Source organism: Narcine bancroftii, chromosome 10, assembly GCF_036971445.1.
Source record: "Narcine bancroftii isolate sNarBan1 chromosome 10, sNarBan1.hap1, whole genome shotgun sequence".
Lineage (NCBI taxonomy): Eukaryota > Metazoa > Chordata > Chondrichthyes > Torpediniformes > Narcinidae > Narcine > Narcine bancroftii.
The window spans coordinates 68653872-68681823 of NC_091478.1; the positions used below are offsets into that span (position 1 = coordinate 68653872).

The following is a 27952-nucleotide window of genomic DNA, read 5'->3' on the forward strand; positions in this document are numbered from 1 at the left end:
AAAGCAAAGCTCGATGATGCAATCCGCCTCATGGACTCGTCCCCTGAAACCCTCTGGGATCAGCTGAAGACTACCATATTGCAATCCACTGAAGAGATACTGGGCTTCTCCTCCAGGAAAAACAAGGACTGGTTCGACGATAACAGCCAGGAAATCCAGGAGCTGCTGGCAAAGAAGCGAGCTGCCCACCAGGCTCACCTTACAAAGCTGTCCTGTCCAGAGAAGAAACAAGCCTTCCGTCGCGCATGCAGCCATCTTCAGCGCAAACTCCGGGAGATCCAAAATGAGTGGTGGACTAGCTTCGCCAAGCGAACCCAGCTCAGCGTGGACATTGGCGACCTCAGGGGTTTCTACGAGGCCCTAAAGGCTGTGTACGGCCCCTCACCCCAAGTTCAAAGCCTGCTGCGCAGCTCAGACGGCAAAGTCCTCCTCAGCGACAAGATCTCCATCCTCAACCGATGGTCAGAACACTTCCAATCTCTTTTCAGTGCCAACCGCTCAGTCCAAGATTCCACCCTGCTCCAGCTCCCTCAACAGCCCCTAAGGCTAGAGCTGGATGAGGTCCTCACCCGGGAAGAGACATATAAGGCAATTGAACAACTGAAAAGTGGCAAAGCAGCAGGTATGGATGGAATACCCCCAGAGGTCTGGAAGGCTGGCGGCAAAACTCTGCATGTCAAACTGCATGAGTTTTTCAAGCTTTGTTGGGACCAAGGAAAACTGCCTCAGGACCTTCGTGATGCCATCATCATCACCCTGTACAAAAACAATCCTTTTATAATGCACCATCAAATGGTGTTCATGATTGCATTCCAAACTTAGTTCATGGTACCCCAGCTCCACAATGACTGGAGCACATAGGGTCAGCATTGCCAGCACAAAGTAGAGCCAGATCCATTGGACACTTGCCCACCCCAACCTTAAAAAATCGTTCACAGTAAAAATGGCACAATGAATCCTAATAGACTGACAGGAAAGCAATTGAATGCCATTTTCCTTTACTTTGAGTTTGCATAGAACTCCTGGATGAAACACAAAAAAGAACGATGCCTGCATCTCAAATTGTAAATTAGTGCTATCAGTCTCAGCATAGCAGCTAAGCTAGATAATACAGGATTAAAATTAATTCAATAATATTTTAAATCCATCTGTATGGGCGGCACAATTGGCGTAGCAGTTAGTGCCAGCGATTGGGACTGGGGGTTCAAATCCCACACTGTCAGTAAGGAGTTTGTATGTTCTCTTCGAATCTCTGTGGGTTTTCCCTGAGGGCTCCGGTCCCCCCCCCCACCTTGAAACGTACGAGAGGTGTAGGTTAATTGGGCTGCATGGACTCATGGGCCGAAATGGCCTGCAACCGTGCTGTATGTCTAAATTTTTTAAATTTATCTACTTTGGTTTCATACAAAATCTAATTCATCCAAACATTAAAAACCAGAATCAAATAAAAATACTGTTGATTTAATTACAACTATTTCACCTACAAATCATCTAACATCCCACACGTTCACTTTGCATGGACTTTATTAATTTTGTTCACCATACAGTGTGTCCTGGGTACACTTACATCTTAAAGAGAAGATTCTTCATCTTCATCCAGAAATCCATGAGCTTCTTGCTTGCCTTTTCCTTTTTGGTGCGTTTCTTCTTAGGCTTTTGAGGTGAATTTTCCTTCACTAATAGAACATTTTTCAATCAGTCAAATCATTTTCGACCACAACTTACAATCAAATTGATAATTAATGGGTCGGTCATTTAAAACTGAGGAGTCACAAAATTTCTTCTCTTTGAACCAAGTGAATCTCTGAAATTCTCAGCTTCTGAGGATGGTGGAGTCCAGATCATAAAATACATTGAGGGTGCTGAGGATCTAAGGAGTGGTACGGTTGGTGTAGCGGTTAGCGCAACACCGTTTCAGCGCCAACGATCAGAACTGGGGTTCAAAACCCATGCTGTCTGTAAGGGGTTTGTACGTTCTTCCTGTGTCTCCATGGGTTTTCCCCGGGGACTCCAGTTCAAAAACCGGGGTTATAGGTTAATTGGGCGACATGGGCTTATGGGCCAACCAAAATAGCCTGTTACCGTGCTGTATGTCTAAATTTAAATTTAATAGGCATTACTTGACCCTGTCAATATCAAATATAATAATTAGGTCCTAGATGAAAAATAAAATCTTTTACAAGGGTGTATTAAACAGCAATAGCTGAGAATTAATATTTCAATAGCTTAAACCATCACTAAGAAATATTTCTTTGTTGCAGGCAAGAAATAATTTGCACTCTTGGAACCAATTTGTCTGTTCACCACACTAAAACAAAAATGCTTCCCTTTCCTGAACACACCAAACAAATCATAAATATCTGTCAAGCCCTTAACAGGCCCAGGGTTTGGTTGGGTCTGCAATCAGATAGCCAGCCATTGGTGGGACATGGGGTGAGGGTTGAGAGGTGAGTCGCACCAGAGGAAGGGGTGCTGGGCAGAGATTAGTGTTGAGGCCTGGACCAATGAGGGGCACTGGATTTGCACAATGATGAATTAAACATGGGACCTGGCATGGTGAGTCATGGGAGAGGTGGTGTAATGGGTTCAGGTAGCTGGAGAAGTTGGAGGAAGTTTTTGGCAATCACTGAAACGAAAGAGACCACCAGGAGTAGTTGGAGAACTCCACAGAACTCCTTGAGAGAGGCTAATTTCTTCAACATAGGCAAACCTTGACCAGAATTTGCAGAGGAGCTGTAAATGAGAGAAATAAAAGAGGCACTCATCTTTGTATGTAAAAGGCTCCATAGGGGTAGTTTGGGGTTTGGGATTTTTTTGTAGTGGGGTGGATGGGTGGGGGGGAGGGGTAGAGTACTAACGTATCATTTTGTATTTTATTAATTGATGAATTGTAGTGGGGGGGGGGGTTTATATATATATTTCTGTATTTTATATACTATAAATAAAGTTTTTTTAAAAAGCCCACAAAGAGTAGAGGAACATCAGTCTCATCTCACTGTTGATGTTTCTGGACATGCAAGGAGTAGGCAGCAGGAAATAGAACAGCAGTGATATGCCCATCTCAATCCTCAGGCCTCCAGACAAACAAGGAGCAGGCAGCAGGAAACTGAGGAACAACACCAAGCCCACCTCAGTGCTGATGCCACCAGGCATTCCATTAGCAGAAAAGGAAGTCTACTGAGAAAGAACAAGAAAGACTCCAAGCAATGTGAACTAAAGCCACCCGCCAAAGGGCGGCACCATTTTCTGTTACAGGGAATATAAATGTTGTGTTTGAAAAAATATATTTATGCAGAATTACCATGAAGTTTTTTTGGATATTTTATTTCATCCATGGAGTCAACAAATGAATGTTTCATTTCCCAGCCAACGCCAGGTACTCTGCTAGTATTAAATAAGTAAATATCCATTCCAGCTCATTTGCAAATGACATCGATGCACAGACATATATACTTTTCATCTTTATATGAGTGTCGACACAGAAGTACATTCCTCAATTAGAGTGTACCTCTACATGGACTTTAAAAGTACACTCACAGAAATTTGTGTGTTCCCGTCGAATAGACAGTATAAACACAAAGGCCCAACCAGTGTCAAAAAAGGTCCAAATTCTGATTGGAACCACTCATAAAACCATTTTCGTTGAGGTCTTTTGAAATAAAAACAATGAGATATGATCAAAGTTGAGACCCAATGAGTCAAATGAGGGGGAGAGGGGGGGGGGGAAACCCTAAACTTTTTCAAACTTCAAGACAAAACTAGACTCACAGAAACCCAATGGACTTCAAATAATGTGGTATAATGAAAGTGAAGTTCCTTTTTTAAAATATCCCACAGAATTACTGGGTGGGGTCTGTCCCAGATGGTAATGAATTCCAAACACCAATCACTGGACTCTTGGTATCATTACCCATCGTCTCTAACCTTTGGGTCGCTTTCTCCTCCTGAAGTGGAATCTGGTTTTCTTGGCCTCCTGCTCTGGTTGCCCCACAGGAACGTGGTCATCTTCAGCTGCAGATTCGTTGGGGTTTTCAGCTTGTGATTTTTGCATGGCTTCTTTTTCTTTCACATTCTCCCGTTTCTTTTGATTCTGCAGATCATTCCACAGTCCATATCGCTAGATATTAGAAAGTTATAGACAAGTGCCACATTTATTACTTTTCTTACTTTGAATAATGCATTTAAGGAAAATAAAAGTAATACACATTTTTAGTGAAGAGCTGTCAAAATAAATGACTGTTCTGCTGCTGGTGTGGACCCTGGAGAGCAGGGACCAGAGACAAAGCACTACTCCGCAGGGTCCTACTTCCTGGTTGTGATGCTGACCACCTATATAGGCCTGTAACCATGGAGGTCTGTGCCCAAGATGACAGTACCTGTGCTGGGCAGCAAGTCTCGAGGGGTTGCAGACTCCAGGGGAGCAATGGACCAGTGCAGGGCACTAGCAACGGGGGAACACCTTCCTGCTGAGAAGGAGAAACCTGGAGGTGACCCTACAAGGAAGGGGACCACAGCAGTGGACCAACAAGGGGCTCGGCGGCTGAAGGACCCATGCAGGTTGCGGACTGTTGGCAACTTTCAGTTGAAGGACTCACACCGGCTGCAGGCAACTAGTGGTCAACGGGCTCACACCAGGCTGTGGGTTGCAAGGCATTAGCTAATGGGAATCAGGTATCAGAACAATGATTTGAGAGGGTGCTGAGGGCAAGAAGGGCTCCAAAAGGGCCTCGGGCACTGAAGGCTTCTTGATCATAAGGGAGGTTTGAATCAGGAGCTCGGGTTGCCGAGGGTCTGAACAGGAATTTGGGGCTAAAGAGGCTGCGGAAGCACTGTAGGCAAATCCGCGGACACTCAGCAATTCGAAGGGACTCTCTTTTGCTTCTCTTTCTCTTATTATTGGGGAGCCGGGCAATGCCCATGGCAACGTTTTGTTTGGCTTTAGCACAGATAAATGTTGATGTATATAACATTATTTTTATTATTACATGACAATAAAAGGAACCTTAAACCTTGAAATATTTTGACGTTAGGCTAGAAATTGGTGTGTGTTGATGTCAGGATGTAGAAAGAGATGCCGACACCAGATTGGCTACACAAAGGCACATCCAATAGGAAACCACAAGGTTTATTTGCACAAAAATGTGAGATGCATGGATCTGTTGGACATTCTCAAGCCAAGGGTATTTCAATTTTTGACTCTTCCATACTGGCAGAGACCTCTGTGAAAACTCTTAGAAGGGGGAATTCCTTTGATTGTTCCATATGTTTTAATTCATCAGCTTTATTGCAGTCTTGGAAGATGATTTTACTTCTCTGTAAATAGAATATCAAAACCCAGTGGATTCCTGGTAGTGTTTTAAACTAGAGCAGGGGGGTGACACGGTAAGCATAAAAGGTTAGTGCAATGCAGTTACAGCACTAGCCATTGGGACTGGGGTTCAAATCCCTTGCTGTCTGTAAGGAGTTTGTACATTCACCCCATGTCTGTGTGGGTTTTCCCTAGAGACTCCAGTTTCCTCCCATCCTCCAAGACTGGACCGGGATTGCAGGTCAATTGGATGTAATTGGGCCAAAAGGGCCTGTTACCGTGCTGTATGTCTAAACTTAAGCATTTTAAAAGCACATTTGTGTAGTTGTTATATTTCATATCTCTGCAAAAAGAGCTGTTTCTCCCACAATATGGAAAGTCCAACCTTTAGTAGAGATTGATGGAACAGAAGTGCCAGAAGCTGAATCAGATCATATTTAACGTAACTTTCCGACTTCTCCAATCCAAGGATTCGAGGCAGAAAAAATGGTTTGCCTTCATGCAGCGAAGTGGCATAGTGGCTGTTCCAAGGGAAGAATCCAAACTGGAATAAGTATTTAATGACCACCATCACCTGGAAAGACAAGCAAAGGAACATTGGATGAGCCTTGCTTGAAGAGAAATTATATTTTTGATAGTGAATAAAATGAATAGCAAAAAATACCACAACTCACTAATATGTTGTTAATGCAAACAAAATAGGATTTTGAGTCAATTACAAACTTTTAAATTTCGTCAGTGTTGCAGAGAATCAGAACAAGTCCCACGGAGACTGCTCACTGTTTCTCTCAATCGGCTTTGGGGCAAATGTTTGGAGAAACCAGAAACACTTCAAGTGTCTTTTACCTCCATCTGACTGGAGCAAAGGAGCAGTGGTTTAAAAACCTCATTTTGAATGCCTTTCTTTCGTAGGCCGCTGCCAAATGTCAGCCAGGCCATTGGCGGGACGATTCCACAGTGGGCTTGAATTTACCATTTTGTGAGACGGAAATAAGTGTCCCATCGCTGAGCTAGTGCAATTTACTCAGTGCTATTTTCATTTAATGAAAAAATTCCATTTTGCCAAACACCTTACTTCATCATTTGTATGTTGTTTAGCATAACAGAATAAAATTGCTAAAGTCATTTGTTTTTCAAGATTAAAAAATGCAATTATGTCTTTGTGTCTATGAAACTTTAGACTTTAAACTTTATAAATTTGCAGCGTGATAAGTGTGCAAAATTATCACTGCTCACCTCAGTATAGATGATGGCTGTCATCCAAAATCGTTTACTGGGTCTGGGAATGGAGAGCATTGCCCAGAGGAACACGAGGATAGGAAGGAAGAGTGTGATTACAGAAGCAGAAGTCATATTGTTCAAGATAATGATGAAGTAACAGGTCAATTCGGATTTGGCAGAGATGACATTATATGTTGCAAACAGCAGTTTCAAGAATCGATTCTGGGACTCGTAAAACTTCTTCGACTTTTCCAATTCTTCAATGAAATAAGGGCTTTAAAAGATTAAAAACATTGGTATTGATGCTAAATGCTTATACTTGTAACCCAGACATGCCACCCAAATTAAGGGCATCAGATAATCCATTCCTCATCCAATCAAAATTAATCAAGTGTACATGAACATCTGTCATTTTTAATGAACTATATTGGTCTTAGTGAAATATATTATTCCACTTGGGCATGTGTTATTGATTTGCACATTATTAATGTAAGCAATTCCTAATTTTTGCATTAAGCTGAATGATTATTTTCAAAAGGTAAATTGTGATAATCACTGATTGAGAAAAGGACTTAACTGACATTCTGAACTGTAATCCCCAAACAAGGCAAGAGTAAACTGAAGAACAGTAAGCAAATCTTGCCCCAAAAGGAAAAAAAAATTATTTTCTCACCTGTAATTCACCATTTTTCATTAACATAGTTCAAAATATAAACATAATTTTAATCTGTACAAGTGGAACTACTGAAAGGGAAATGTATAACAAGGTTTCAATAAAACCAATTTTCAAAATGGGCTCCTTTTCCATTCGATACCTGCTTGCCAGCAGCTCACTGGCAGTTCTGCTGCGATTAATGGGATAGACAGTTGTCTCTTCTGAGGCCTCTCCCACCAGAAAATCAACAGCCAGACTTGGTTCTCCAGTTTCTGTGATGTTACTGCCCTCAGGAACCACTTTCTTCTCATCACAGATCATCAAGGAATCCTGTTCTTCAGAATCACTGAATTTAAAAAAAAAATGGCATAAACAGAGTGGAAAAACATTTTTTTTTACAATTGATTTTCTAATCTACATCCTCAGCCCAAACCATCTCCTGTAATGAATTTCGGTGTTCCCACCATTTTCCTTCCTTAACGGAGCTGGGGGAGACTGTGAACTAATTCTGAACCACCACTTTCCACCAAATGGATATCATGTCAAACAACATCTGCTTCTATATTGGTTAAAAATTTAGGACAAAACATTTTTGAGCATTTCACAAGCAAATAATGCAGGTTTAGAAATTTCAATCACCTCCAAAGTGACCCTAAACTTCTCAATGTTCATAGGAGCAGATGTACCCCTCCCAAAGACATCAAAATATGGGAAACTATTAGTAGGTTGAGAAGTATTTGTCGAAAGAGCAAGAAAAGTAACCTTACAGACTGAGGATATCGCATTTCTAGCTTCTGCTTTTAATTTATAATTTTGGTTGACAGATTGTGGGTGACCATTGGGAGTGCTTTATTTCACAGAAAAGTAGACTAGTCACAGCATGGAAAGAGGCGACTTGGCCTAACTAGTCAATACTAGCACCACACCAGATCAATCCAACCAGCCCCACTTACTGTCCTCCCTCCAAAGCCCTGCGAGTCCTTTCCTCTTCTAATCCAGCTTCTATATGAACTAACACTGCCAACCTCCAGATTGGCAGGTGTGAAAATGCTCCAAAGCGCCTTGTTCTTCTGATACTGTTAAACATTCTTGGATATCAACATTACCAAATGAAGAGGACCCCTTCTAGAAGTGAATCATATGCTGCTTGAAGTATGGCGAACAAAGGTGTCGTCAGAGATAGAGTTCAGGCATCAGCAAGCTTATACATGTTGCTTTAGGAAACGGAACATAAGAAAACCAAAAGGTTGTCTACCGCCCCCCCCCCACCCCCCCACTATAATGAAATGTATTCTTGTTGACAAAAAGACCTGGAGGATCCTCTGGGTCCCAGCAGGAAGTTTGATTCAACCCCAATCTAGGCTTCATTGTCTCACAGCCACCTTCCCATTCCCAAATGTTGCCTAGTGCATTCAATCCAAAACTTCCACTAACAGGTCAAGCCATTTTTCCCACCAGTCCCAGAAACAGGTTCCTTGTTGGTGAAGCAATGCTATCAAACTCTTCCCTGGAGTATTGGAGAGCATTTTATCACCAGGATCCTTTTTCCACCTGCACTATTCACAAGATCACTTCTCGCTTTTGAAAGCAGAAATTTGTACCAAAATCTGGGTAATGTGCCTATGGAAATGTATTCATGCCCCTGCCTTGATGCAGTGTTGAGCTGTGGACCATCCTCAGCTGTTTTCTCTTCAGGCTCCATGTTCTGCATTTGGGGCTGATTTTTGCCTTCTGACGTCTCATAACGGCCAGCCAGAGCTTCTCGGACTTGCTCACCCTGGAGACAACAGTAAAGATAAATAACACATCTTGGCAACCCTAGAGAACATCAAACATTATATCCCATTCTACTAGGAAAGAGCAAATCATGTAAAAGTTTTACAAATTCAACTTTAAATGCAATCAGTTTGTGTACCTTCCGCCAACCCAAAGATCAGTTTCAAGGCCACATGATCTTTTATTAAAATTACTATCTTAAGATATATTTTGAGTGAAATTTTTATAAATGCTTAATTTTAGGAAATAGGTTTCCTCCAAAGAAAAATGATCCAAGTACTCACCTGAGCAAGTTTCTGGGTTAATACATAACGATCTATCCACAGAACAGTGAAAGTATCAAGGTACTGCTTTGCAAGAGTGTTTAGCCATTGCGTCAGTCCATCAACCATGGCTAAGAATAGGACCCAGAGAAATCGCAGAATATACATTAGACGCTGAATAACATTACTCATAGCTGAAAGGCAAAGAAGCAGGCTATCATTAGAACCAATGAGGCAGTCCAGCATGAATCACAGAATGAAACACCACACAGTCACCCTTTGAATTACTTTGCCTGTACCAGTAGTGTGGTGTTCCTCCCACTCTTGCTCTTGTCCCACAATCATCAACACCATTTAGCTGCCAGGATTAATCCAACACCCTTTTGAATATTGTCACTGAATTGACTTTGTCACATTCCAAACCCCAATATTAAAAGATGCCCTCATCCTTTTAACTGTGGTTCCTTTGCCAATCACCTTAAATTTTTCACATACACGTAACTCCATCAGGAAAAAAAAACTTAATTCTATCCAAGCATTCATGATGTTGAGCAGTTCCAACAAAGCTTCTCCTTTCTGCTGTCACTTGAAGGGACAACCCCAGCATCTTCACTACCCAAGCAATTCCCACCCAGAACCTTGACATCCTTCCCAAAGTATTGTTTCCAAAAATGAACACAATACCCCAGCTGACATTAAATCTCTTACAAAAGCTGGATTTACGGACGGGGTCACGTGATGGAGTAGTGGCCGGACAGTGAACTCCAGCCCTCTCCAGAAAAGTCGGGAAAAACAAAGGAAAACACAAAGGCACAGAAATAAAAGTTACAGAAAAGTGAGTATAAAGGTGGAAAGAAGATGGCGACAAAAAAAGAAAAATCAAAATCAACAGTAAGAAGAGAGGAAGAGAAGACAACGGAGGAAAAAGGTGAAGGCCTTACCTGTCCGAAGGCCCGCTGCGGAGAGAGAAACCCGCTCCCTCAAGTCGGTAAATAATGGACTACAAAAATGGCTCGCAGAGCCGAGTAAAAGTGCGCAACCGCGCATGCGCGATGCGCATGAAAAAAACACACCGACGGGAGGGGGGACCAGCTGGGGAGTCGATCTCCACAGCCGGCAATGACAGCTGCAGAACACCTGCAGCAAGAAGAGACCACAGAAGACAATAGAAACAAGAAAGAAGAGAAGGAAAGGGCAACAAAGAAACAACAGATGGCCAACCCAGAGGAAGAAGAGGAAGAGGAAGAGTACAGTGAAATAGAAGAAGAAAAGAAAGGCAAGATAAAGGAGGTACTTTCTCTTATTAAGGGATACATGGAGTCATTTAAAGAATGGCAAACACAGGAATTTAATGATTTAAGAAAAAGAATAAACAACACAGAAGAGAAAATGAATAAAATAGAGATGACCTTAACAGAAATGGGAAAGAAAATGGACAAGATGGAAGAGCGGGAAGTAGCAGTAGAAATGGAGGTAGAAGACTTAAAAAAGAAATTGGAGGAATCTAATAAAAAAACTAAAGAGACACAAGAACTACTAGCTCAAAAAATAGATACAATGGAAAATTATAACAGAAGAAATAACATAAAGATAGTGGGCCTTAAGGATGATGAAGAAGGCAAGAATATGAGGGAGTTTATAAAAGAGTGGATCCCTAAGACCCTAGGATGTCCAGAACTACAGCAAGAAATGGAAATAGAAAGGGCACATAGAGTATTGGCCTCTAAACCACAACCACAACAAAAACCAAGATCTATTGTAGTAAAATTCCTAAGATATACTACAAGAGAAAAGGTACTGGAGAAGACAATGGAAAAAGTAAGAGAGGGCAACAAACCACTGGAGTATAAAGGGCAAAAAATCTTCATTTATCCAGATATAAGTTTTGAACTCCTAAAGAAGAGAAAAGAGTTCAATACAGCAAAGGCGATTTTATGGAAGAAAGGGTATAAATTTATACTAAAGCATCCAGCGGTATTGAAAATATTTATTCCAGGACAACAAAACAGACTATTCTCGGATCCAGAAGAAGCATGAAAATTTGCAGAACAATTACAAAAATAGACTGAGGGATGAAGACGGGTAATGAGAGTAAAAATGATCACGATTGATATGTACGCGGGTAAAGAGGTATAAGAGTGAATAGAGACAATGTGCATACGTGAATGTATCTGTACTTAGAGGAAAATATAGATAGTATAGACAAGAATTAATAAGGGAAGGTAATGGAATAGAGAGAATAAGGAGGGAATTAAAAGAGTGACCTTTGTGACATATGAAAAGTGAAATCTTTTCTGGGGGGCTGGGTGGGGGGAAATAGCGGTCACTGCAAAATCAGTTGACGCTTGCGAGTGGATTCGCAAATCCAAATGGAGAGGGGAGATGTGGTTGTCCGACAAGGGATAAAGGACAACTCAGGAGGGGAAGGGGAGATTGGGGATAAAGAAGATAGAAGTAGGAGAATAAGGAAAATGTTGGATGTTGTAGGAATGTTGTCTTATAAAGAGTTGAAAATAAGAAAACAGAAATGGAAAAGGAGGAAAGGTAATGATGGAAAAACGGAAAGAGAAGATAAACAAAATATAAAATGGCTACGCTGAACTATATGACTTTAAATATTAATGGAATACATAACCAAATTAAAAGGAAGAAACTACTAAATTTAAATGAATAAATGTATTCCATTAGAAAAAATAACATATAGGTTAAGAAATAATATTGAAATATTCGAACAAGTATGGGAGCCTTACATTAAATACAATAGCGAAAACCTACCGGGGACAAACATTACCTAAGTTGATGGAAGGAGAAGGAAAGAAAAGAATGGACTCAGTAGAATTTCTGGTGTATTTTTGTTGAATGACAACATTGTCTGACTGGCTTAATGCAACCTAGATTGTATACCTAAAATGGATGAGAGGGGGGGGGTGGGGGGGTGGGTTGGGAGGAGGGAGGGGGGGGGAGAAAAAGTCACTGTATATGTGTGAAAAAGAAATAGTGTATATCATGGCGAATGTGATTTATGGTGTGAAAAATAAAAAATTAAAAAAATTAAAAAAAAACAAAACAAAAAAAAACCAAAAGCTGGATTTACCATGTGTGAGGTGAACGATCAGGTTTGTTTATTGTCAGTGTATGAATTATGTTACATGTAACTGAGACAAGGGTATTGCATTTTCTGGTAAGGAATGAATCTCACAACAAACTTTTAAAAATAACTATTAGATTAATACTAAGTTTTGTCTAGTTTGTTTCAGAATCACAAAAAAAGATATTGATTAAAATTAACTTTTGGTTCATTAACTCTCTAACTAGAATTTACTGGGCATCAAAGAAGTATTCTTGTACTTGATGCCATTAAAACTTGATAGACACATTACAAAAACATTTTCAGCAGGGGTCTATGTTGGAAAGCAGCTTTTGGCACGAAGAGGAATGGGTGGTGGTTAGATTGTCAAATGAGCGGCACAGTTAGCGGAACAGTCAACGTGACGCTAGTACAGTGCCAGTGACCCGGGTTCAAAATTGGCCTTGTAGGTAAGGAGTTTGTGCAATCTCCCTGTGTCTGCATGGGTTTCTTTCGGGTGCTCTAGTTTCCCCTCACGTTTTAAAAGATATGGGGCTTGTAGGTAATTAGGCGGCACAGGCTTGTGGGCTGGAAGAGCCTGCTACTGTGCTGCATGTATAAATCTAAAAAATTATGAGAGTGTTGCCAGATTAACAGTGTGCATTAATGGTGCTGGGCCACAGCACTTTACTCTCAAGAAGAAAACGGAGGACAGTGTATCAGAAGTAGATAACATGAAATGGTAGACATGAAAAAAATCCTGTAGAAAATTAGAGAAGGAGATCAGTAGATTATTGATGAAAAAGGAAGAATGTTAACAGATGCCAGTGGCAGGTGGATTATAGCTCAAATGGTGAAGGTTCACGCGAGGACTCAGTGAGATATTACGAAGTGGAGGAGTCCAGCTAGACTACACGGTTAACCGTTCCTTTACCTGATGCCAAAACATGATGAAAGTTTGTAGGATAAACATTTTCAAAGACACGTACAACACCACAAATTATATTATTTGAGGATTAAAAAGTCAGGTCTCATTCTGTGTAAACTCCAAGCTTTGTGGAGTTTCTAGTTTCTACTTACATGGCATTTCTTCTTCTCCTTCCTCCTCCTCCTCCTCCTCCTCATGCGTAGGGGCATCTGGCTGCAATGTTTCACCACTTTCTATTTCTCCTGGAATGGATAAGCACACTCAACATTTTTGCATTATTTCACAGAAAACATTGTTTGAGCACAGTTTAATAAACTGCACAATGAAAAGAATTATCCATTATGATACCAGGAACCTTACAGTTCAGAGACATTCTGTTTATACAATTAATTCTCAACAATTCAATATGGCATGCAGCATCAATACTCATAATGGAAGCCTTGGTTTCAGAAAGAGTTGGGCTTGCCTTCAAATGTCAATCTCCCTTCCAATGACATAACTGGGAACGGGCTTCCAACAGCTAACTGCAGGGACCAGGGGTCACATTGAAAAGCTTGGAAGAGTATGTCTGTGCAGGTATGCATTGCCATAGGTTCTCATTCTACTGTGAAATTTTAAGCATCACTTTCTCCACCTGGCTACAAATGTGAGAAAATAAATCGGAACAAGACTGCAATAGAAAAACAAAAAAAATCTTTAAAATCTACAGTTGACGGTTTCTAAACTAATTGTAAATGTTTTCCTGCAGTTTCATAGAAAACTGACAACTGAATAAACTGATTTCCAGAATAAACATGAAGGGGGGGGTCAGCCAAATGCCATCAGTAAACCTGGTGCCATTAATGCAGACACTGTTATCTAAAAAGTTAACATTCTCAGTTATACCATACAGGCTTCAGTGCTGTGATCTACCCACCAGTCCCTACATCACCACACCAATGTGGGATTCAAGTTTCCCTGCTCATTTGAATGATGGTGGCATGTCCCCTGGTAATAACGGGGGCATCCCTCCCAGGTGTCTGATACATTGCTGGCTTCAAAGCTCTTTCCATGAAGCCCATAAACTTCATTTAGCAAATATGTTCAAAGGTCAGTCCACATCAGAATACCCTGGGTAGGACACCGTGTGGCCGCACTTTCATCAGCTGGAGGCAGGTCCAATACTCTTGTTCCAGAGTGCTAGCCCCAGTCTGAGGCAAAAGAGACATCTCCTAACACTTCAATTCCTTCCTCTGGTTTCTGCACACTTTTTTTTAAATGAGGTGGGAATGCAGAATTAATTTTTAATTTTTAAAATTAGACATATGGCACAGTAACAGGCCCTTCCGGTCCAAATACACCAACCAACCTATGAAACCAGTATGTTTTGGAGGGTGAGAGGAAACTGGAGCACCCTGAGGAGACCCATGCAGAACATACAAACTCCTTACACACCACACCAAATTTGAATTGGGGTCACTGGTGCTGTAATAGCATTGTGCCAACTGCTACGCTAATCGAAGAAGTGGACATAGTAACAAGCTCTCACAGAGGGTGGGAGTCTCTGGAATTCTCCACCCTGGAGAACTGGCTCCCACATCTTTGGAGGCATCCAGGGAGTTAATGGCATGGAGAAATGAAAGACTGGGACAGATCAGCCACGATCATATGGCCATATCGCATGGAAACAGGCTCTAAGGCTCAGTTATAACGCTCAATATAACTAACATAATACACAATTTATAAAAATTTTTATAATTTTTAGAAATGACCTAGATGGAGAAGTGGAAGGATGGGTCAAGTAAGTTTTCTGATGATACGAAGGTTGGATAGTATTGTGGATGGCGCTGAAGATTATCGTAGGTTACAAATGGATACAGATCAGATGCAGAACTGGGTGGAAAAGTGGCCAATGAAGGTCAATACGGATAAGTATGAGATGATGCATTTTGGAAGGTCAAACCAGAAGGTTGAGAACAGGATTAACGGTTGGATACTTATCAGTAGAGGAACAGAGGGTCCTTGGGGGTCCAAATCCATACATCTCTCAAGGTTGCTGCACAGGTTGATAGGATGGTTAAGAAAGCCTATGGGATGCTGGGCTTCATTAACAGGAGGATTGAGTTCAAGAGTCCAGCGGTCATGTTCCAGCTCTACAAATCTCTGGTGAGACCACACTTCAGTTCTGGTCACCTCGTTATAGGAAGGATGTGGAAGCTATGGAGAGGGTGCAGAAGAAATTGGAAAATAAGTCTTATGAGACTTAGCAGAGCTGGGACTTTTCCCTTTGGAGCAAAGAAAGACGAGAGGAGACTTGATTGAGATCTACAAGATTCTGAGAGGCATAGATAAGGTGAACAGCCAGCACCTTTTTCCCAGGGCAGGATTAGCAAATACCAGAGGACATCTGAACAGTTTAAGCTTGGAAAGTTTAGGGGAGACATCAGGGACAGATTTTTATTTTACACGGAGAGTTTTGCATGCCCGAAATGTCTTGCCAGGGGTGGTGATGGAAGCCGAAACATTAGGGGCATTTAAGAGACTCATGGACAGGCACATGGATGAAAGAAAAATAGAGGGTTACGAGGTAGGAAGTGCTTCATTTTTTTGGGTAGGAATATATAGGTCAGCACAACATCAAGGGCTGAAGGGCCTGCACTGTGCTGTGATGTTCCATATTCTAACTTGCTCATGCTGACCAAAATATGCCACTCACACTAGTCCCTGCTGTTTAATGTTCTCTTCTAAACAAGTCCCTGCAGAAATTGACACTTAAGGCGAGTGTCTAATCATGGACCTTCTTTCACTTTCACCTTTGAATTGTGTGGAAATGTGTTGGAATGCATGTGGAAAGCTTGGCTTGAATTTAACATTCACATTAAAATTAAAATGATTTTCCTTATTAATGCTCTTTTTCAAGTAACTGGTGCATAGAATTACTGCTTTATTATTGTTTCTTTCTCTGCTCATATTCAGGTTTACTCACAAGGTTATTACAAACAATCTGGTTGCTGTTTTGAAAGGCCTACCAAGCCTTGGTCCCCACCACTTGCCCTGCAAACCCTCCACCCTGTCCATTCCCACACCAACTCCAATCAAACATTAGAGAAAGCCATTCAAACTTTTTAGCTGAAGGAACTGGTTTTCTTCAACTTACCGATGATGTAAGTGGGATCTCAAGTTTAGCAATGCATACAATTAATAATAACATCCTCTCACCTGTACTTTGCAATCGGCTACATGTGTCAGCATCATGTTTAAATTTCTGAAGCTTCTTTTTATGCTCCTGTCTTTTCTTCAAGGCCACTTTTGCATTTATTACCCAGGCTTGGTATGCCAACTAAGAAAGATCACAAAAACATTAGTAACATTGTGATTAATAACTGCAGATCAATTAACAACAGTTTACATTGGTTATCAGCAAAGCCAGATATTGATGGTGAAATAACGACCACCTTCAATGTGCCTTTGGTTGACTGAGGAAAACAGTGATTGAAGATCAAGACTTCAGACTTGGAACAAAATAGGCAGCCGTAATAGCAGCCCTCAAACATTCTTCTAAGACCTGGACAACTACATGCATTGGAAGAAAGCACCAACACTGCCGTCCCCAAATGCTCTACATTTGTTGAAGCAATATGCAAGCCACGATCAGTGTCCTCTCTCCAGCCAACTTCCTTGGCATTGAAGCATGAGTTACAGGTGATTGGGCAGGTCAAAACAAACCCTGTCACTGAAGAGCGGATAAGATGGTCAGACGGAAAGATTTAAAGAATTTAAAGCCTCCTTGAATAAATGCAATATCCTCACTGATTCTTGAGATATTTGACTGAAAGTGGAGGATGATTTGAGGTAGGCCTGGGTAAACAGTGAAAGGAGTGCTCCTCCTCACAAACCACCCACTCACCCCTCTGTCAGTGGAAGAGTCTCTGGTTCAAACGATGGCCTCACTCACCTCACAACCTACATAATATCAAAGTGGAGACATCTCATTGACAAATTCAAGGATGCTCTCAAAGAAAGGAAGCTGATGAATAGATGGATAAAATAATAGTCACGCCAAGCTCTTGTACTTCACAAGATGGGAAGAAAAAATTGTTAAAAGAATATAAAAATAACCAAGCTAATGTGGATTTTAAAATATTCTAGTTTTTTTTAAAATCGAAGGATTTTGAGAAGGGGTGAGGAATCAAGAATGGAATTCTTCAGAATCGGTTACGGTGGCTGGTGGTCTTCACTGCAGTTGGGAGGTGAAGAAGAAAGAGGAAGTCTCAGAGATGCAAGTCCATTCACCGCATGGCACAGTGTAGGCCAAGAACAATTCGAGGGTAAGAACGAGGCATTAAACATAATGGTGCACATAATAAGAGCCAGAAAGACAACTTGTGATAGGAAGGTCGAAAAGAGAGGTTACAAGTGAATGAGCTTTGAATGAGTTGGAGTTAGAGCATGAACACCAGGGGGTTTTGGGGAATTGTGATCAATGGTAGGCATGAATAAAGGCTTCAGGAGTAGAGTAAACATAGCGCCTGCTAGAGAAATGGAAGCAAGCAGTTAGTGTGATAGATAACATAGATTTTGAGTAGAAGGGAGATGAGGAAAAACATTTTCACCCAAGGATGCAGGAGGTCAAGAATCTACTGTCGTAAATCAAAGCATTTAAACACAAACAAGTATGTTCTTGAGGAGCCATGACCTGAAGAGTTAGGGATTAGGTGTGGAAAATGGGATCAGGCAGGTAGCTTTTTATTTTTAATTAGTACAAGCAAAATGGGCTGAAATGGCATCCTGTGTGTTATAAATTTTCCATTTTTTTCTGATTCAGTCCAGGCCTTCAGTAAATGATGGAGAGCAGCAGTGGAATCTGGGACGTGGATATTTCATCAATAACGTCTGTGATACTCCCAATGGTTAACATTCAATCATGTTTTGACTCATCTCGAAATAAGCAAGATCAGAGGAAGAGGTAGACCTGACCTCATTGTTACAAGCAAATAAATAAGGGGGTTGAGGGGAAAAATACATCAGCCATGATTCATATGACAGAATTCTGCTCCCTCATCCTATGATCTTATGACAAAGTAATCCCAGGTTAGTGAGTGGCAACAGTGAGGAGAACATAGTGGGTGAAGTGTGGTTGGGGTAACAGTTCAATGCCGGAGCTTAGCCTTCTTTGGTCAGAGTGGATGAAGGAGTGTGGCAGTGAATGCTGAGCAGCAAGCTACAGAAACCACGCTGGTTAGTCACCATGAGTTTCATTTGGGACAATGGTTATATGGTTAGGTCAATCATTGTACTGACTGAGGTGAGCAGTGAGCAGGAAAACTGAAGGATTGATGATTGCAGAGTTTGGAAGGTTTTGACAGAGTTAAACATTTTGGAAACAGTTGGGGAAGAGAGGAGATTGGCAAAAGTGGTGGTGGGTTAATTAGGTGTAATTGGGTGGCATGGCTCACAATGGCAGGAATTGATTTCTTCTATGTAGTAAATGAAATTTAATTTTTTTAAAATCACATTCAAAAAAATATTTACTTATTAAATTTCAAGTTTTGCCATTACTACTTCCTCAGGCCCTGTGAGTATTTTACATCAGCAGTTTGCAGTAGTTTCCAATACCTGTCCAAGCAGTAGTGGAGACTGGGTTAACCTTTGCATTAGTTACGACTTCCATTAGTGCCCTCAGCCAAGCCGCCTACAAAACAGATCAGATTGAGACCAGGTGGGAATTGTCCACTCACTGTATTTTATGGCAAGGGAGTGAAAGAGCTCACAACCGACTATGATGGGACTCAGAAGAACATCAGAAGGACGAGAGTCCCTCCAGCTGGCAGCTCCATCCCATGTGACCATGGTTCAAGCCATGCCTCCAGATCACCTGATCATTTTATTTTCAGTATCTCTTCAAGTTCAACAAATTCAATGGCTGAGTATTGGGATTCAATACTCCAAAGATTTACAACTATTTGAGTATCGAGGACATTCCTTCCCCTCTCAGCCCCACTGCAAACCCTTTTCCCTGGTTTTTGATGGTTTCAAACAATATTGACTTTGCCAACCCTTCTCAACTCATATTCTTCTAAACTCAAATCCTCAATATCTCCTCAGAGAACAATTCCTCACCCAAGATGAGGTCAATCCAGTAAATCTACACAGCAACAATGCAAAGAGATATCTGGTCAGGCATTAAATACAAGGGTTGGGGCATCATGTTAAAGTGGCACAAGATTTTGGTGTGAATAGTTTTGGCCATTTAGCTATAGGAAGAATATTATGAAATTGGAAACTAGAAAGATTGACAAGGTTAGGAAAATTGTGTGGTTTCTGGAAAAACCAGGCATGCATTCCTTAGAGCCTAGGAGATTGAGAAGGGATCTTATTGAGGAGTATACATAGGGTGCATAGTGTCAAATCTGTTTCCTAGAGTGAGAGGGCATAACTACAAAATGAGCCAGTGGGATTTAGAAGGGAGGCGAAGGGTCAGTTTTTCACTTAGAGGGTGATAGACATATGGAATTGGAAAGGATTGGAGGGGGACAGGCAAAATGTGAGCAAGTGGGACTAAAACAAGGGGGCACATTGTTCAGTGCGTATGTGTTGTCCATGGGCCTGGTTTCGTGCTGTGGGATTCAATGATGAATCTCCCACGGTCAGTGAGACTGCTGAATAACTGATGACCCCTCTGAGACTCTACTAACCATATTTATTTATTTTTAACTATGTTCATACGTATTGTCTACGTGTTGTTTGTCTGTAGGTGGGTTAGGTCTGTATATACGTTTGCATGCTTTTGCACTAAGGACCGGAGAACGCTGTTTCGCTGGGTAGTACTTACGCAATTAGATGACAATGAACTTACACTTGATACCACATTGATGCCCCCAAACCCTTGGAAATGTTCAGCTAATGTGAGGCTCTCCAGTACCTGGAATGCACTCTGTTTAGGAGGCTTCGGTTCCTCTTGCACATATTCTTCATCTTCCTCACTGTCCGACTCAAACAAGTAATAGTCTCCAGATTGAAGCACTAACCCAGAGATAAATGTAAGAAAGTTACAAATCATTATTCAGTGCAGTTGAACAAAGTTGCTAAAGAAATCTCAGTATCAGATGTGTCAGGCATTCTCTAAAAGACCTGGTTATATCAATGTTGATGTATTAACCAGACAACATCTACTTTCTCAATCCTCTTTCTTTTAAGTGCTTCACGTACAATTACAAAGCAACATCCATATATAAAACCAAATATTTTACCATACAAAATTGCTGGAGAAACTCAGCAGGGGTGATGTAAGCCTCTCATTTAAAACCTTTGGAGCTGAGTTATACACAGCTGGTAGTCTATGATCACCAGTGCCCTTTTAAGCCAGAGATTTTATGACAGGTTTTGAAAATAAACAGTGATTGATGTACAAATTCCTGGCTCTGGAGAAACAATTGACACTTTTATTGTGCACTTCACCTACAGAAGGACGTCGCTCAGCACTTTACAGAAAGTGGATAAAATAAAGGGTGATTAAAAACTGATTTTGAAAACGGGGTGGGGGGGGGGAGTCTTGGGCTGGAGAGAATTTCTGGGCCATTAATTATTCTGATGTGATGTGAAGTCGAAGCTGTTCTGCATGCCTGCAACCAGGCTAACACTGGTTGTAGAGGTGCAGATAAGCAGGTTGGCCATGAACACTGTGAACTGCAAACAAACACTGAGAAATGGTGCTCAATAGCACAAGGTGAAGCGTCACTTCCAGTGTGAAGACACGAGTTGAAAAGCTCAGTCTATATCCACCATCGTTCTATTCTTTAAAAAGAAAACAACACAGCCCCAAGATCTTAAAATGTACAAGTAACTATATAAGTCTGAATTGTGTGCATATCAGTATACAGCCATTTAAGTTGAAGTCCTGGAAGACTTTTGTATACTTGGGTTTATGACATACTGATAGAGGCAGGGGAAGGGTCAGACATTGCTACTCTCCATTGCTACTCAGATCAGAATCCAGGTCGGATCCAAATGCCCATGAATTTCAATGGAGATTCCAAGATGGCAGATTAGAAGGCAAGAATGAATCTACATTTTTTATTATCTTGTTTTCATTTGATGTATTCCTGATTTTAATGAACATTGTTTCATTAATTTTTTTTTTAATGAGCTATTTGCTTTGAATGCAACTCTTTCTGATGTCCATGAAGGAGTGCATAGTCAGCGAGATGAACTGCCCACATTAAACTCAGGTAGGTGAGGGCATTTAGACTGCAGGGGAGCTTAGGGGGTCAGGAGCCTGGCTCTGCATGGTCAGCCCAATGTTTCACAGGCAGAACGAATGGTTACCCTTGAGAAGTAAGTTCCTTCCTCACTGTCTTCACTCTCCATCGTCGAATGATTTAGATGTGCACCACTAAATAAATTCAAGGGTGAAATCAGTGGAAAAGATAGGGAGCAAGCAGGAACTTGTTGTTCAGGATACTCAACGGTGCAGACATTACTCCCTTGGCGTACGGAGTCAGTAGGTTATTTGGTCACATGGGTGGTACAGGCTTGTGGGCCAGAAGGGCCTGTTACCATGTTATAGCTCTAAATTGAAATTAAAATTAAACAAAGTAAAATATTATGAGAAAGTAAACTTGGCTGGAGAGAGTGAAATGAAATGTGTGGTAACGAAATGAAAGCAATAATAAAGGAGCTCAGAATGAGGTTAAACAAGAACACCTGCAAATGCTGGGGTCTAGTGGAGAAACTCAGCAGCGTCCACAGGAAGTAAAAGGCAATCAATGTCCCAGGTCTGAGCCTTTTGTCAGGCCCGAGAAGTTGACCATCTTTTTTTCCCCCCTATGAATGCTGTGTGACCTGCTGAGTTTCTCCAGCAGTTTGTGCACTGAGCTTGTCATCTAGTGATCCAGTCAAATGTGATCAGATAAAATGCAGTACAATTGTTTGACCCAATGTTCCACAGAGCACAACCCACATCTGGATGAGAACGTAGCTGAAATGGTCATACAATGTTCAGCTCAAAGTTTAACCAAATATTTCTCACACAGCATATTACTGGCATAAATAAAACATAAACATCGAAGTAGTGAGCCAACCAAACAGTGCTAAGTCAATATGACCCATTAAATACCTTTAGCATGGTTTGCCCAGGGATGCCACCATTTCCTTTTCTCCTGGGGCTTCTCTTTCATTGCATTTTGCTCTGTCATGCAGGAGACAAGCATGTTGTTTCCACATCAGAGATCTCCATGAACTTAAGTTTGCAACATCAGTTATTGAGCGAGTTTATTGCAGCATTCCCACCATGTCAAAATTACAAAAGGGTAACAAGCACATCGACCAGCATTTTGTATTACAGGGTCTGAAAGGTGAGCTTCCAGCCACATGAATCCATGTGAAACTGGCCCATGCAGCTTCAAGCCCTTGACAAAAGCATTGTCCAAATCATTTAATGCCATCAAGGCACTTTGTCAATTTGAAATGCAACAATCAAGGCACAATGTCTCGGCAGCTGGATAATCATAAACAACAGTTTGCAACAGGCACAAGGACAGCATTGGTAGCAGGCACACAGCACATCGCTGTCAAAACTGTCACTAACTTTGCACAATGGAAGTACAAAGCCGAGCACAAAGCAACACATTCACTTGCAAAGGCAGCTCCCTCAACTCTATCCATGGCTGAATGTTAGGACTAACATTTGGATTGCCAGGAACTATGCAGATTTTAATCTCGATGAAACAAAGAACCACATTCTTGGCAGTCAATGAAGTATCAGAATATTTTGCGTATAAAGCTACCTGATAGATTCTCTGCATCTTACACCTATAAAATATTTAATTCACATTTTGCTATTTCCTGTCCATAAAAGCAGGGTAGGCTTCCTGCGTCTGGCTAATTGTCCATGTTCATTCTCCTCTGTCTAGACCAGGGGTGGCCAAACTTGCTTAACTCAAGAGCCACATATGATAAACATCAGATGTTTGAAAGCCGCAAGACATGGAAAAAAAAATAACATCCACATTTTTACTCTTACATGCACATTTTTTACAAACATTTTATACAAATATCAAGAAATACTTGTATTTAATAATATTTATTCATGTATATTGTTTTTAAACTGCTAATTTATATTAACTTCAATAATCAAAGGGTACACTTATTGCAAATACTTGTGTAATACTGTAGTTGAATTTTGTGGACCTATTTTTAGGATAAAATTTAGGGGGTTGACTATCGCACGCATACACTTTTGACCACAGTAAGTACCTGCATTGTTCAGGACGTTGGGAGTTCGGATGGGCGGATAGGTGGCTGTGACCGGGTGGTAAGTCCACGTTCAAGACATCGGGAGTTCCGATGGGTGGGCGGGCGGCTGGTGAGAGTCCACGGTCGGGGCATGGGAGCTCAGATTGGAGGACATTAGGAGCTTGGATGGGCAGGTGGCCAGGGCCTAGGTGACAGTCCACAGTCGAGCTTCGGTGGTTGGGTGGCTGGGGCGCCAGGAGCTCGGATGGTCGAGAGGTCTGGATCACACTTACACTGCTAATTTCATTACTTGCAACACAGCTACAAGTGCCACAATCACACGACCGCAAGCCAGGCCCACTAACATAACAAGGCCAACGTACTTCCGCGAGCCACACATTCATATCTAATAGCTGCATGTGTCTCATGAGCTAAGATTTGGCCACTTCTGGTCTAGCAAACCTTTTCTTTTTCTCATAAATTAAAAATTCCTCCCCTCAAGGTACTGACTGAATATATATTAATTTTTTAATGTATTATCACGTGACAATAAAAGGAACCCTTGGATCTTTGAACTAAATTTGTAATCATACTTACTTCAACAGAAGCATATTGCCTCAGAGAAAAAAAATGCAAATAGGGATCCTATTAATCATATAGAATACACGGAGGGAAATTTTCCATGAAAAATGATCATTCAGCACAAAAAACTGAAGAGGTTGAAAATTAAATGGGAATGCACAAAGGAACTTCTGAAATAACTGGGATTCCCAATTCTCAGGCTAACACAATTAAAGATACTTTGGAGAAATACCATTGAGCAGTGGAAGCATATCTATCAGAAAAATCACCTCCCCATAAAAGGATAAAATGAAAAGAAAATAGGAGTCCGGAAATATAATTCTGAAACTTTTATCCTCTGTAAACAGGGTAGAGCGGTAAACATGAGGGAGAAAATGAGAAAAAGCAAGTAAAATGCAAGGGTGAAAATATCAGGAAGAGGAAGAGAAGTTGAGATTGCGGCATCAAGGAATGACGCAGCTACATTTCAAAGCTGGAATGGACAACCTGTCGCAGTCACTCTCCCAACTACCAGAGGGTTGTTACACATAAGCACCCTCTCTGCTGCACTGATAGAATGAGCAACTCAGAGATTCCTTTTGGCAAAGTCATGTTTAATCATGAACTCGAAGACAGATGCACTACCCTCTGAATAAAAGCTCTGTTTCTGATAAATTAAGGTAAAACATGGATAAATTATTCCTCTATATGGAATGACTCACAGCCTAGATGGACATTCTTAAAGCATTTTGAAAATCAAACTTTGAACTCTTCAGCCAAGTTTATTTGTGCCCCTTGTTTATGAACACCCTCCAGCGCTCTACTGTTTTCAGCAATTCAGCCATTCATATTTTAATTGTGTTAGCTCAAATGAAGAAGCATGAATCAAGCATGTCAATTCCACAACAGTCAATTCCACAAGGCAGCACAGAATAAGGTGGATATTAATGAAGACACAGACAATATGAAATGAATACCATAACACAATTACATTGGAAAAGATCAGAGAAGTACATATATCACATTCAATAAAAACCAAGAGCAAAATGTTACCTGTAACATGTCTAGAGGATGCTTCAACCTAGTGTGGATCTTAGATCATTTTGGAAAAAGAATTTAGAAAATGAAGCTATAGGATATTCTTCCAATAATCTTTTATTCAAAATTGCAATGCCTTGCAGTACCCTTTAATAGACTATTGGCACTTATTTGATGTTGTAAAAAGTTAGACCTTATGTCATCCCTAACCGTAACCATAATAGCACCTGGTTTTATACTGTACAGTACTTCACTATTGAAACAAACAAGGAGTATCAGAGACAGACAAAAAGAAATAGCTGATAAACCAGATAAGGGAATGTCAGGAAAGATGGGCCCACATTATATCTTTAAATGTTTTGTTCCAGACCTCCGAATCAAAATCTTGCAAATAGCCTTTCTAAAAGCATGCATCTTGGAAGATTTTCTTAATTTTTACCAATATTATAAAGAGTTCAGGTAAGTGATAGACACTGAGGGGAAATTAGATGATGGCAAGGTGATTCTAGTGTATGTGAAAAGCTTCCATCTCGCATGAGGTAAACGTTAATTTTGAACTAACCATAGCTAATTAATGATTGTGGGTCAACTTAACTGCTATATTGTAACAATTTTGACCAGAAATATGCAGGGGGAGAAGTAGATGCCAAACAATTTAATTTGGGTGCATACATTTCTTTTCATTCAGGTTGTTAGTTAATGGAGCAAAACTCATGGACAGAGGAACGCCTACATCCATCCTGACTCCACACTTGCACACTGTGGCATGGGGTCAAGGAATGAGCTGGAGATCAGACACTGGTGCCAGCTGAAATCTCAATGCATCCCCAGGCTGAGCACAAACTCCAAAGGCTTTTTAGAATGTGTGACCAGGTGCTCTTTAATGTACAGCTTTGTGAATGGGTCGTGGATCTTCACTGAAAAGGTAAGTTGTTTTTTTTATTTTAAATAATGTTTAAAATGACTTTTTATTACATTGTGTATTGAAGTGAACTCGTATGTTAATTAAAATAAATAAGTTAAATCATACTAATCAAGTTTTAAACTGTTTTTCCACTGAGTTCTAAAGGTCAAAGGCAGTTCCAAAGAGCAGGAAAGATCATTAACATTATGGGTTGCCAGAGGTTTATTGGAGCAGTCCATGGAGAGGGTTTTAGTTTCTGCCACTTGGTGTAGAATCCTGGCTCAGGACTGGGGCACTTCACACACTGTTGGTTTGGTAAATAAGAATGCAAGAAAGCGTAGCAGGAGGTGCCCGCTCCATCATTTATAAGATCATGACTGGTTTTATATCTCAGTGCCATTTTTCTCACTAACCCCAATACCTTGCTTCCTTTAATGCCAAAAAAAAATCGACCTCTGAATGTACCGTAATTGAATATGAAAGCAACCTGAATCAATTCCTTCTCATGTCCAACATAATCAGTAGATCCACCATATGTTGATGTTCACTCTGACAAAGTAACATTTGCATGTTCAAATCCTTCAGGCAATAGTCTAAGAGGATAAATAAAGATGCCAGGTGATTTTTTTTAATCAAAGTATACAATCAAATTCTTACTGAGTGGCTGTAGCTTAAGAACTTTGGTGCATTGTACATTATGCTTCAGGCAGATACTTGTTTAATAAAAGAGCAGATATTGAATTAATCATTGCCTTGATATATTAAATATGGGATCATTTTGATCACTATTTTCAGCAGAAACCACAAATCTTTGAGAGTCCAATGCACATGGGACATGTGTAGGGCAACTATACATGACTAAATACATCATGGATAGTGGTCTATTTATTCCAAGCGTCAGGCTTTGGTTCACTATCATCAGAATCCTTTATATTGTAATCTATCTGGCTTAATCATGACTCTTGCAAAGAGACTCTTCACTATAGAAGACTGAACTCATCTGAAACTTTCTACAGTGCAGTGTATGGTATAGGAACAAATACCAGTAGTTGATTGTACAGTATAACCCTGCATGCCCCATTACTACCACCCAACCATATTAAAATAGGCTAAAGAGTGTCTGTGTTTTTAACTATAAACTTTTATTATACAGAAAAGTCCTGTTTAATCCTGTTTAATTTTATATAATGAGTCAAAGAGTGATGCGCATTTACATCATCTGGCATTTTTGCACTTTAAATTGTACCTTTATCTCCTTCATCTTTTTCACTGGAGTGACTGGAATTTCTTTCATCTCTGTATTTTTCCTGTTTTGTCTGAATTTTCTCCATCCTACCAGACAAAAAAGTTGACAGAAAATGGTCAGGTAAAAAGCTGTAACAATCATTAGTGGATTCCCATTTCCAAAAGTGTCAAGGCCCCGTCATCATCCATGTTGGACTTCAGGCAAAACTGAGGATATGTGATTTCTAGTTAACTTTATCCAAGGTGATTTCACCCTCTTACTGTGTAGCTCACCGCATGTTTGTGCCTTTAATAGAGGAATTGGGAAATTTTTACCCTGTCTTTTAATCTGCCAATTCAAAACTAAAGTGTTTTCTTTATTGGTACCACTGCAGTACCTTAAAAAAAATCCAGTTGGCATTGTTCAGCGATGTGACTGTGGGCCACTAATCCTTGTGCTGGACAACATTATACTGTTGCCACTATTATGAATATTCCTCTACTAACTTCAAGCCACAGGCAACCTCTGGCCAGTTGTTTCCAAATCATTATTATGTAAGCAGGCCTAGCGATCACGTGGCTAGATGGGCCACCCCAGTCGGTTGGCACAAGATGCGCGGGTCCCCCTTCCCTTCTCAGGAGAAGCCTGCGTTTGGCAACAAGCATTGTCTAGGTAATGTCGCCACTTCCTGGTCATGTAGCTCTGAGCAGGCAGTTACTCCACAATGCACTGACATCACTCCCAGACCAACATGCTCCAGACAGGAAGTAGCTCGTACCCTTAAAGCAGCGCGT

General features: G+C 40.8%; 1 protein-coding gene across 4 annotated transcripts in view; it reads right to left on the reverse strand.

Annotated features, from left to right (window-relative positions):
• The window catches only part of piezo1 (piezo type mechanosensitive ion channel component 1 (Er blood group)), a 250838-nt gene that overhangs the window by 26408 nt on the left and 196478 nt on the right, over positions 1-27952 (reverse strand). For 3 of the 4 annotated variants that reach the window (XM_069901252.1, XM_069901254.1, XM_069901251.1), the window contains exons 30-41: positions 27180-27265; positions 22313-22384; positions 20120-20220; positions 16417-16537; positions 13371-13460; positions 9245-9417; positions 8831-8961; positions 7345-7530; positions 6545-6803; positions 5694-5882; positions 3925-4117; positions 1568-1676 (exon numbers count right to left, since the gene is read on the reverse strand). In XM_069901252.1, coding sequence (XP_069757353.1) covers positions 1568-1676; positions 3925-4117; positions 5694-5882; positions 6545-6803; positions 7345-7530; positions 8831-8961; positions 9245-9417; positions 13371-13460; positions 16417-16537; positions 20120-20220; positions 22313-22384; positions 27180-27265 — 1710 coding nt within the window. The remainder of the gene's footprint in view (positions 1-1567; positions 1677-3924; positions 4118-5693; positions 5883-6544; positions 6804-7344; positions 7531-8830; positions 8962-9244; positions 9418-13370; positions 13461-16416; positions 16538-20119; positions 20221-22312; positions 22385-27179; positions 27266-27952) is intronic. The other variant, XM_069901253.1, reaches the window with a different exon arrangement.